The following is a 13,185-nucleotide window of genomic DNA, read 5'->3' as shown; positions in this document are numbered from 1 at the left end:
CCTCCTTTACCAAAGGTGTGCTATATTTTTCCAAATGACGAATAACATCGTTGCACAGCACAAGGTCCAAAGGTTTATTATTCATATTTTTTATACTATTAAACTGCATGAGAACGGAAAAAATATCAACCACCTCAGAATTTTCTTTGTATGATATTGTGCGGAGTAAGGAATAAGTTTGGATCAATTTGTAGCCAGGTTATAGCAGAACAAATCATATCACCACACACTAATTCCATTTGGAGATGAAACTAGGATAAGCAAACCTATCACTAAGAGGTAAGTAAACACAACAAAAGTTAACCTTTACTCTGTCAATTTTGAAAGAAATCCATTAATCCGCCTCACTCCGTATTTCGGGTACGAGTGCTATTTTCAGTCTAGTTTGGTAGAAGCGATCTCTTTGAAACACGTCAAATGTGCGAAAATCAAATAGCTCCCTTTCCAAAACACGGCTGAGCAAACAAGCCTCAAAAATATCAGATTTCATATTCGAAGATACAACACTCAGTTTAAAATCTTGTAGCTTTTTTATAAATCAAGGATAGAAACAACTGGAGTGTGAAATTATATTTTGCTCAAAGACTCAGTATCGAAGATAGCAGTGATGTTTCGCCTTTTTGGAGGTAGATGTTGCCATTTTACACCCAGACGAACTTAAATTGCTTGTCTTTGGCAAAGCAGCTTTTTCGTTCTTGTTAAATTTTCATTAACATAAAATAGGAGCGCCTAGTCAATTCAGAAGTAAACCAGGAACCTTTCTAATTGTAGTCGAGCGAACTTTAGCTTTCACGGCGATCTTTAACTAGCCGTGATGTAAATCTAATGATTATAGGTGTAGCATATTTTGGATTTCGAGTTGGGATTCGATGACTACGCTGAATTTTGCCCCAGGGACACCCTGCATTTCTAAATTGTTTGCTCTTGCGAATTGTTCTCGGCCTTCAGTTTATCTAGCGCCTTTAAATTTTCACTGATTTTTTTTGTGAGTCTATCACTTGCTGCTGCGATTATTTCCAGAGTAGACTTATTTTGGCAAACGAAACGCTAGAACAACTTCTGAATCAATTATTTTAGTAGTGTCAGCTGGTTCAAATTTTTGTTTTGAAAATTACATATCCTTCCCTTAAGTACTTTTTGCAGTTTTGGCGTACGCTGTACTTGAAAATGAAACATTTTAGTTTTAATATATTTTGTTAAAAACGGACAATTTTGAAGCCAGTAGTAACACACTTCAAAATGCTTAAGGATTCAAACTAACTAGACAGCGCTAAAACAAATGCAATATTTAACAACCCATCTGAAACTATTTGGAAAGAAAGACTCTCGAGAAATGAATCGAATCCCAGACTTAACCCTAAAAATATTAAGGGGTTAACCTAATTTTTTATACGCTGCACCAACCATTTATTTGGCTCAATTCTTGCATGGATTTGGATGCATTCCAACAACTCATCCATTCTGTTTAAAATGTTTTTTATCATTTCAGATGAGTGCCATTACTTTTTACTTCGCCACATTGCGACCTCTTTTGTTTTCTTTATTAAGATTGCTGGTAGAAATTTATTTAATAGATTTTAATTTATTTGTTGTTACGAAAAGGATATTTAAGATTATCTAACCGAATTTAAATTAATATCTTCTTTACCTTCGAAAATTCGATAGTAAAACCTGTGCTGGTTAGTGGAAATTAACCTGTTTAGCTAGTTAGCAAATTTTTGGAAATTACCTTAAAACTTGTGCTGTCGAATTACTTCTTTCATAGTGGGCAATTGTGACGCGTCGATGTAAAATTAAATATGACGTTACGCTGATAATAATAGCAGTTTTAAAAATGGAATTTAAGTGTATTAACAAATGAAGTATTGTTCAACTAAATATTCTTCTTCACTTCTAAAACTATATTTCTACTTATTGATTTATTTATGATTGGAACTTATTTGCAGTGATGTAAATATACTTCACTATTTAATTTCATCATGCATGTTAATTTCCTTATCTCTTTGTTATTTGTCTCAAGGTGTTATGGGTTTATTTTTTTTAAACGCAATCTTTCCGTTCTAGTTTCCGTAGTTCCAAATAATGCACAAGAGTATTTAACATGAAATACACACACAACTGATAGCAACTTTTAAAATAGAAAGAAAAAAAGGAATATTACTACAATCTATGCCTAATCTAATCTCATTCCGTTAGGTTTCTAGTTTCTATCAATGATAGTATTTTCCAATTTCTAGTCACATAATCGCAATATAGAGGAAACTCGCCGCTTCAGCTAAAATATAATTATTAAGTAGTAAGTTGGGAAAAATTTCTTCTTTCGCGTACATGACAAAGAGGAAAGGAATCGTCAAACCGCAAATTACTTCGCTATTTCAGTTTTACCAATTTTATTAGCGAGTCCTCGGAATTTTTGGAGTTTGTATTTATGGTTATTGTTGTCAATATCGATTTTCGTTTCTAGAATTGAAAGTAGGGATACTCGTTGTTGAGTAGCGACCAGAAAGGTAGAAGGGAGCTTGTGGGGTTTTAAAATTAAATTTTGCCGTTTTCGGGATTTCATTCCCCAAGTATAAATCGGAAATCGATATGGGTTTTGTTTGTTTTTTGAGGTTATCGACATTTCCTCCATTCGGAATTTAATAGCCCTTCTGTCAGGTTGGCAAAACCCAACCCCTTTTTTTGGTCTACCAACGCCAAGTTCTTACTTTGTGAACCCTCAAACTGCTAGTTGACGCAAGCCGTTGTTTGTTTTTTGAGGTTATCGACATTTCCTCCATTCGGAATTTAATAGCCCTTCTGTCAGGTTGGCAAAACCCAACCCCTTTTTTCGGTCTACCAACGCCAAGTTCTTACTTTGTGAACCCTCAAACTGCTAGTTGACGCAAGCCGTTGTTTGTTTTTTGAGGTTATCGACATTTCCTCCATTCGGAATTTAATAGCCCTTCTGTCAGGTTGGCAAAACCCAACCCCTTTTTTTGGTCTACCAACGCCAAGTTCTTACTTTGTGAACCCTCAAACTGCTAGTTGACGCAAGCCGAAAATCTGCATTTCTCCCAGTTTCTATGTAGGTTTGTAGGTTTCTTTTTCTTCTCTTTTTTGTTTTACGGGACCTCTGAGATTTCGTTGAACATTATCAAGAGCTACCAACGATTTAACGCAGCGGTTTCCAATTTGGGTGGTTTAATATAGGACAAACGTGCAATTTTTCGACCTAATAAATCCAAAAAAAATGTTGAATGTGCCATTTAAAATTCAAAAGTTACCGCCGTTTCCACTCACACTGGAAATGTATCCACTGACTTCACTCAGTATCGAAAAATTGCTCGTTTATCCTATATTCCCCCAAATTTGAAATCGCTGCGTCAAATCGTTTAAAAGTTATAGAGTGTTAAGTACCACCATATGCTACCGTGCAAAGGAAGTACACATAAATGTCCACTGAGCCATAATTATTTCACGACAGTGTCGATAGAAAATATGTTAACACTGCATTAATTATTAAAGTGTGATATTTACCATATTGCCATATTAAAGTCAAATAATTGCGAGGTATACGTTTTGCTGGAATAATTTCTGGAATATAAGCCTTAAGGCATTGCACAGGGCAAAACACTAAAACAAACAAAAGGGGATATCACAAAATTATCTTATAGAAAAGTCGATCGAATACAATAAAGAACAGTACGAAAAAACTCAATGTAAATAGGGAAGTTGAGCAGAGTGATATCATTTCGCCGAAACTATGCACGAACCCGTTACGTATATGTTTAATTCTGTAAATTTCGAAAATTTTGATAACAATATATACGGTGAAAATCCCACACACTTAAGATTTGCAGATGACGCATAGTACTGGTAGCAGACCGCATTGATCACGTTATAACATGCTGCACACTGGCTCACATAAAGTCGGACTCAAAATTAATGTGTCAAAGACATTGCTCATGATTAACCTCATTCATGATGGAGATGTGCATGTGGATGGTATTCAGGTTGACGAAACTACCACATATAAGTATCTAAGGCGAATGGGCCTGACGTGGGCTGCGTTTGGAAACTTAAGGCACATATTCAAATCTGATATGTCGATCTTCTTAAAAAAGAAGGTGTTCAATCAGTTCAACACAACATGCAATGGAAAGGTCAATGCTAGGACTCACCCGCAGAGATCATATTGCATATTGCAACTGATTGACGCAGTAGAGAAAATAACAACCCTAAAATGAACCAAACATATCGTAGAGTGGGACCTAGGCAAGAGTCTTCTGGAAGTAGAGGACGACAACCAACTAGATAGTCAGATCATATTACACGTATTCAAACAAATTGGATGCGGCACAAAAGAGAAGAATGTGTGAGCGATCAAGGCAGGCCTATGATACGTTTTTGTTAGGTCTTTATCATTATTGTTATTTAGAGTGTCTGTTTTTAAACTGTATAGGGTTCCGCACTTTAGCAGAACCCTCCGTCTCATCCAAATTGTGAGACAAATGGAGATTTTGTTGGTGATATCAAGGATCAATCAAAACACATTTAAATAGACAGGAGTTGAAGAAGCATAATAAAATAATTAAACGCTACTGGATTTAAAATTTAAACAACTGGAACGCCGGTATGCCAACAATAAGTAAAGCGGTTAAAATTTCTTTTGTCTGCCCTTCGGAAACTTATGCTAAAAGAATTTCTTTAGCGCTGCGTTTTTGGTTGAAATTTAATTTCGGACGATTCTCTTTTTTAAGTATCTCCTCTGTTTTTTCGGCTTTTGAATCCAAGAATTTCAATTTAACTTTAGAATACGGATAAAGTTATCCAAGTAAATCGGATTTCGTTGAAAATTTTATTAGATGGAAGAATTCCTTACGGGTGCCTGCTGCGTTTATAAATATTAAGGCTATAGTCGGGCTTTGACTAAAGAGAGATCTAAATACATATCATTGAAGATTTTGTCAGTGTACTGTAAATTCAGTAATAGTAAGACCGTTAAATATGTTTCTATATTTAAATAAGGATTAATACGCCTAAATCAGTTTGTTCGAGTAGGGTTCTATAAAAATTAACAAATGTCAACTAAGAAATTTCGGAATACGTTTTTACCTACATAACTTAATTAAATATGTTTATTAGTTAATCTGAATTAGTTAGAATTACGGATTTATAAAAAAATAACAATAACAACTAGGAATTAATAAACATCAACTAAGCAATTTCGGCATTGATTCTTAGAAACAAACATAAGGGCAGTTTTGTAATAAATTTTGATTAGTTTTGGTTAGTTCAATAATGTGCCCTTTTCATAAATTTACAGCTGATTGCTGAAACAGCGCCATCTTAACATGAATCGGCCTGTCTAATTAGTAAATTACCTGCAACCTTCACTTTCAACTAACATTTAAATTAAGAGTATTAAGTTATTAATTCTTGGCGCTTAATTGTTTATTGTTCATTGGTGATAAACTGCTTCATTTGTTTCAATTGCGTTGTACAAAATAGGTTGTTAATTGAAACAAAGAAATGTGAGCAAATTCATGAATTTTGGAAATAAATGAAAAAAAAAACAATAAGCAAATCTAAATTGCATTGTCTAAAATTAAAAATAAATGATCAAGAAAAGCATAACAATATTAATTTTGTAAAAAATTGCAGTTTATTTTGCACTTCTGAATGTGAAATATCCTAAAAGTAATTCGTCAAAGAAACTTCCGCAGGCTACTGTAATACTATTTACGAATCTTCTCGATCATCATCCTTTTGGCTTCTTCAAAGCTTAACTGTGACTGAAACATCACCACACAAGATGTGTAAATAGCAGCATAATATTATTATTAAAATGAAATTAAATAATTAATCGTAGAAGCATCCTTTTTCATTGCGTTAAATAAATATGAGTTTTTTACAAAACTTCTGGATTCCTCCTGCGTCGGTTTTGATGATTGGCGTCAGCAATTTCTACTAAGCAGCTGACGTTTCGCCAATCATCCTGTTGGCTTCTTCAGAGCTTGACTGAAACTGATGATTGGCGAAACGTCAGCAATTTCGACTAAGCAAAAACCGACGCACGAGGAATCCAGAAGTTTTGTAAAAAGCATTACAGTAGCCTGTGGAAGTTTCTTTGAAAAATTAAATATGAGTTATTTTTAAACCACATATAAAGCTTTTTCAAAGAAACTTCCACAGGCTACTGTAATACTTTTTATAAAACTTCTGGATTCCTCCTACGTCGGTTTTTGTTGAGTCGAAATAGCTAAGGTTTTGCCAATCATCCTGTTTTTTTTTTACTCTGTACCTACTCTTATATTGTTTTAGGGGGATTAGGAGCTAAATGAAGGGCATAAACACCGTCTCGGATGACTGATTCCCATATTGGTGACGGGTAGAGACCCGAGTCGCGGTTAAGATTGTTAGGTTGCTTATAGATTTAAATAGACTCACAGATTTTTCGTTGGAAGAAGAATTGATTACATGCAAGAATTTTAGTTGTATCGAATAAAATTGTATGTCCGATTTCGTGATTGTGTTCGGCAACTGCTGATGAGTTTATTTGTCTTAGTCTTAAGGCTCTTTCATGTTTTTGAGCCTATGCCGCCTTTGCATGGAATGTTGTAAGCTCCTGGCATCTCAAACGGAATTTTGTCTTCGACGGATCAAATATGTTAAGAGATTTTTGGGCAAGTGGTAAATATGGAACGCAATCTTAAATCTATAATTAAGGCTTCTTCTCTATCAGGCTCCGTGAAAAAATCTGTCACCTCTCATGACTCTAAAATTTCTCGTCTCTACGGACTCCCAAAGATTCACAAACCAGGATTTTCCCTTCGATCTATTGTCAGCACCATTGATTCTCCAACATATTCTCTAGCAAAATATCTAGCTTCCTTATTAAAACCCTTTACAGGGAAAATATTACATTAGGTACTCAAGATATTCTGGTTAGTTTCGATGTAGAATCCCTCTTTACTAAAGTTCCTATTCCAGAAACTCTCACCATCATTCCAGATATATTGAAATCCGGAAAAATGTGGAACTAAACCTTCTCACTTTAATTGAAAAATGCTTGTCTGGAACATATTTTTCTTAGAACGGTCAAATTTTCGAACAAACTTCACTATCACCAGCCATCGCGAATATATGTATGGAAGCCTTTGAGAAGAAAGCTCTCGACACCTTCCATCAAAAACCAAAATTATGGAAACGCTACGCGGATGATACTTTTGTTATTTGGCTTCATGGTCAGCAATCCTAGTAGACATTTAAACTCTGTACACCCTAACATACGTTTTACCATTGAAATAGAATCTAATAACAACCTCCCATTCTTGGATATTCTTGTCAATAGGAAATCAGACCTAACATTGGATTATTGTGTTTACAGAAAACCTACGCACACTTACCTTAATGCATTGTAAACATCACCATCCGGCCCAAAAATCGTCGGTTATCAACTCTCTTGGTTACCGAGCCGTAAAACTATCTCAGCACGAGTCATTGAAGTCCGAATTAATTACCTCTGCTCTTCTCTCTAATAATTTCCACATTAAAGATATTAAGCGTTCCGAAAGCAATCCCACACTTGCCACTGTTGTCCTTCCTTATATTCGAAACATCACTGACCACATATCAAAAGTTCTAAAGAAGTATAACGTCAGAACCAGATTTACCACTTGTCCAAACATTTCTTAACGTCTTCGGTCCGTCAAAGACAAAATTCCATTTGAGATGCCAGGAGTTTACAGCATTCCATGCTCCAATGTATTCCAAGAATACATTGGAGCGACCGGATGAAAAATATAAACTAGGCTCAAAAACATGAAAGAGCCTTAAGGCTGAGACAAACGAACTCATCAGCAGTTGCCTAACACAATCACGAAACCGGACATACAATTTTATTCGATAAAACTAAAATTCTTGCATGTAATCAATTCTTCTATCAAGGAAAAATCCGAGAGTCTATATAAATCTATAAGCAACCTAACAATCTTATCCGCGAAAATATGGGAATCAGTCATCCGAGACGAAGTTTATGCCTCCCATTTAGTTTCTAACACCCCTAAAAAAAAATATAACGGCAGGTACAGAGTAAAATGCGAGCCAGGCTCAGTTAAGCTATGAAGCAGCCAACAGGATGATTGGCGAACAAAAACCGACGCAGGAGGAATCCAAAAGTTTTATAAAAAGCACATATAAAGCCTCAATCTTTGAAACTAACCTAAATTATCTAATATCGAGGAAAACATACCTTCTACGTCCCTTTTATGCATGATTATTACGAAAGACAATCTTGTACGAAGGAAATCTTTATTTGGTGAAAGACAGAAGCTGATGATTGTGAGTTGCTGCCAAGGACAATATACAGCGTTATTCACGCCCGATATTGTGCCCAAATTCAAAGTTTTTAAAAAGTTTTGTTTCTGTGCTATGTGGTTTATGTTATCTTTAGTTAGCTTTGGTTAGTGTAGGGTAACATTTATTATGAATATTAATATGAAAGTCATTTTAAAAAGTACAACAATATTCCGTAGTGTACAGCTTTAGAATTACAACGTCTCCAATGTCTTCTTCACTTTTCTAGATTATCTGGTTTATTAGAGTTTCGTATCTTCATATTTAATGTCGTACGACAATTCTATATTTTGCGACAAGTTTGTTAAACGCAATTTTAGTGACACCTTTAATTTGGCATGAGCGGAGTGAGTGCATAAAATAAGAATAACTGAACAAGTTTATCAACTTTTTCTACGGCCGTTAGTTCTCAGGTACATTTTTGCAAAACAGTACGAAAATACCACACGTTCAAAGTTTTTCTTCATTTTCTCTCTCAAAAACCGCGACTAAAATACCGAAATGTTGTAAATGGCTCATGAGTTAGGGTAACGAAGCTGGCACCTTAAAGTGAACCTTTCCACACGCTTGATAGGTGCATAAGTGCAATAATTTTCTCAAAAATATGTATATTATTAGTAGGTGTATAAGTATAAAAATTGAAATCGCTGTTTTTTACTATAAATTTCGCAAAGTTGGAGGGCTGTAGAGCGCTACGCCCGACAGTAATTAATCTTTGTTTCTAGTTCGTATCTTGGTTAGCCAAGTCAAATCTTTCAGGATTTGATTTTAGTTTCACCAAACTGAAAACTCGTTATAATATTCTTACAAAATGCTGCCAATTAACAAAAATTTTGAGTTGTCTCTTCTATATAAATCAATACGTCCTTCATCAAAACTCTTCGTCTCATTTTCGCACTTTCCTCACTTTGAGATGGAAATTTAAAAGGAAAACCACTCAAAGTTAACAAGCGCTTTTTCTTTGGACTTATTTTAATGGTATCGAGGTATATTTATTTCTTAGAATTTCGTTATCTAGGAAGTACAATCATATTTCTTAATAAAATTAAACTTATTGCCATGTTTGAAGAGAAGTCCCCGTGCTGCCTACCAATTTGTAACAAAATACGTGCTCCATTTGGAGACACACATTTTTGCTACCCACTATGCGTTGTCCATTTATACATATTCTCTCGCCCCAATTTCATTCTGTCCTTCGAGATGTTTGTGTTCGGCTGAATCAGAATGATGATAAGATCTCCCATGCCGGGGGAGATATAAAATCATATTATTATCTTTAATAAAATCAACACGAAGCGGAGAAAATGGAGTTGTTTAAGTTTTGTAATTTGCCAATCCGGGAAATGAGATAAATAAGAAAATGTACGGGGACTGAATATATATTTTTTAAAATTTGGTTAAAAGGCAAGTTTTTGCGAAGCTTCCATAATTCAAAATTAAATTCGGATTAGAGTAGTAGCAAGTTACTAGCACCGAATCTGAAAATTACACTACTCATAAATTGCTCGACCTTGGAAAATGGCTAAGCACAAATAGACGGGCATGTCGGACAGTTTAGAGAGAAGCAGTTGTGTGTAATATTGATAAGGAAAAAAATCATGAAATAAACCTGTTCATTAAATAAAACTACTACCAAAATCTTCAATTGATTTCCCGTGTAAAAACCCCGTAATTTTATTACCTTTCAGAGCAATTTTATTTTTATAATACCCGCCGATTTTCAACTAACCAGAAATAAGATAAAAAATATTATTTTGACATATTTTCTAAAATAAAATTAAAGAAAAAAATATCACGTCATTTTAATACAAAAACCGGGAAATTTGTGTCAAAAAATATTTGGTTGTACCTTGTAAAGCGATTTCCATCTAAATGAAACTTCGTTCGGTTAAATTAAAATAGTGAAACTCTAAAAACTTGTTTAACGCCCTTAACGAGAAAGGGAAGAAGTTTCCTTTTATTTGATTCTTTTTCTTATGAGATGCCATTGTGAAATTGGGTGGCACTTATTAAACGACGCTCTCAAGAAATTAGGTCGCCAACGGAGCATGTTGAAAATGAAACGTACAATTTTATTGTTAGGATTCCTTTGGAGTTTTCGTTGTTGATTAAATTGTGGATTGAAGTACAGGACAGGGGATAAAAAATTTTGAAAAAAATTGAGATTTCCTACAATTTTTTTTTTGTTGGAATGGAGAAACGCGAGATTAGTTGGGAACTTGAGAGTACCTATAGCCATAAAATCAAAAATAAGATTTCATTACTTTTGTGACATTGGTTACTAATTTTTAACTCTTATATGAAACTTAATGATTAAAAAAATGAAAAATGTTTTTTGAATAGTTAGTTTTGGTTTTTATATAAACCGTCTGCAAAAACTAGATAGTAATGGGGATTGTTTTTTTGTTGTACTAATGCTAATGACATATAATTTCCCTATTTTTCTAGATGTTTTTTTTTTGGAGGTAAGTAGTTTGATAACGGCGTTTATCCGTTTTTTTTAGGTAGTAAGTAAGTAGTGATATACATTGACTATATCTGATGGTGATGTATGGGAAAAAGTTACCCAAAAACTGTCATAGAAAAAGTGTTGTAACAAATATAATATATAATACACATGCTGAAATCATTCTTAAAAGGATACTACTGTAGTTTTTATTTGATTGTTATTTGTTGTTATTAACTAGTATGGTTGTCTATTCTTTGAGGGGTAAGTAGTTGGGAAATTGTTTTGTACAGTGTGATATAATTCCAAAAGAGTTCCAGGGAATTATAAGTCAGAAATTACAGTGTACACACTTCTGGGTTTCTGTGTTCTAAATTTTATTAGGTACCATGCGAGCAATTGTGAACAAATAACATGGATTATAATATTCCTTAATTCGAAAACGTATTGTTACTTCTTAAAATATTATTTATTTCAATATACAATTTCCAATATAGAATTACCTCAAAAATAAACACGACCGAACAAATGAGGTTAAGCTGAACTTAAGTTGTTAATTGTTGGCTAAACCCGGTTTTAAAATAGATTTAGATTTTACGAAAATAGAGGGATTTACTCATTTTGGTTTCGTTTTATATTGAAAATACTTGAAGCATGTACACAAAATGTTGCTTCAAGTATCTTTAGAGATTACCAAAGGGTAAAGGATACAACGTAAACCCTTTCATTTCTTGGAAATCCTTTGAATTTTCGTCGAATTCGTTGCAATAAATAATTAAATATAGTGTTTTGTCTGGTCATTTATTCAGGGTCATTTAAAGACTTTCTATTTATCAACAGAAACCACTCAATTTAGGCCTACGTGGTGGTTTGAACTGCCCATGATTACATGGTTAAAGCGTTTCAACAAGTAAAATTGTTATTTAAAAAAAAGTTTTTCCTCTCGAATATAAAATTAGTGAATGTCGAGTTTCGCTGAAGAATTATTCATTCCAAAAATTTACTTTGTTATTTCGGGTGTACTAAACATTTGGTATTTCAATATCAATCAACCCTAAAACACACAAAACTGGCGGTGGATAAACAGTAGATTCTCCAAGCTATTGCAAAATAACCACTGACAAGCGCATCGTTTGTTTATTCGTGGTCAACTATTGGTTTTTGAAAACCAAGCTAATGTTTTCAAATACTGGTTTAATGGACTAATAGGACTAATTAAATAGGATAGAAAACATAGTACGGTTTCAGGTTCGAGTATGTTATTTTGGGTTTTATTTCATCACTTATTATTTGTCCCGGGTGATACATTACGAATGGACGGAAATAACGACTAGTTTTCGACGTGCTCGACGACCAAAATGTTTTTGTAATTTGCCTCGGAAAGAAGGGATAAGCCGTCATATGTCCGATAGTAATAAATCACTCGAAATTGCGCTTAGCGACTGACAGGTGTTACGCATACAGATGCCGGATTGAGATTCTGGAAGCACTGTCAAGGTATATCGAGTCAGCATAGAAGTGGAATTCGGATGTGCCATAGAACCTGTCCAGGCGATAGTTGCCAAATTTATACTTGTCCTTACTGGGTTGTTTTTCCGAAATATTTCGGAATTCCACGCTTTATAATGTGAACGACACATTGATGTAATATTGGTATATTTCTCATATATGGCGTAACCAAGGTCTCAATACATATTCTGTTCTGTTTTAAAATCGATGGTTTCTTAATCTTGGCATTCCTCTTACGCATGTAATAGTGTAGTAGTTTTAATATAATTTTAATATAAACTGCAATAACGATAATCCTTTAAAGCAATATAGGAATATAGGTATGGCAAAAACCAAAGAGATTTGGTAAATTTTTGATTCATTGGAAAATTATTTGTATTGGATATTATATTAGAGATTTAACTCTGGGAGAGGGTTAGTCACCGTATTACCCCAGCTTTTACAAGCAGTACTTACTAATAATGATTTCTTTTTTGTTCCAGAGCCAGTAACGACCCTACTGGGCGGTCCAGAAATGTATATTAATAAAGGAAGCACTATGAACCTGACATGTATAGTCAAACATAGTCCGGAACCACCTCCCTCAATCTATTGGACACACGACCAACAAGTAAGCACGGATTTGTAGAGTCGGGAAAATGAAAGTTAAGAGAAAATACTTGGTCAATAATAACGTAATACAAAAAAATTCTTAATAATAACCTACTATAGCTCAATATAACTACTTTACCTGTGCTGATAACCTATTATCGTAACCAACATCATAACATTTACATAACTGCACGCATGAGTAACTTCAATCTAACAAAAACTAATAAGACGTCAGGAAATCGGATTACAATTGTAAACAAAAGTAGCAATCTCAAACAATTAACTTAAGAAAAGTTAAA

The 13,185-nt window shown here is 34.1% G+C and overlaps 1 protein-coding gene across 1 annotated transcript in view; it reads left to right on the top strand.

The window, feature by feature from the left end:
- Positions 1 to 12,923, top strand: part of LOC132698450 (T-lymphocyte activation antigen CD86-like) — a 120,720-nt gene extending 107,797 nt beyond the window's left edge. Inside the window, exon 5 of the mRNA XM_060664543.1 lies at positions 12,778 to 12,923. Coding sequence (XP_060520526.1) covers positions 12,778 to 12,923 — 146 coding nt within the window. The remainder of the gene's footprint in view (positions 1 to 12,777) is intronic.
- Positions 12,924 to 13,185: the final 262 nt, after the last annotated feature.

The sequence above is a fragment of the Cylas formicarius genome, unplaced genomic scaffold (assembly GCF_029955315.1).
Source record: "Cylas formicarius isolate icCylForm1 unplaced genomic scaffold, icCylForm1.1 PGA_scaffold_10__41_contigs__length_53128322, whole genome shotgun sequence".
Classification (NCBI taxonomy): Eukaryota; Metazoa; Arthropoda; class Insecta; order Coleoptera; family Brentidae; genus Cylas; species Cylas formicarius.
The sequence above is the reverse complement of the archived record's forward strand: the minus strand, read 5'-3'. Positions and strand labels throughout refer to the sequence as shown.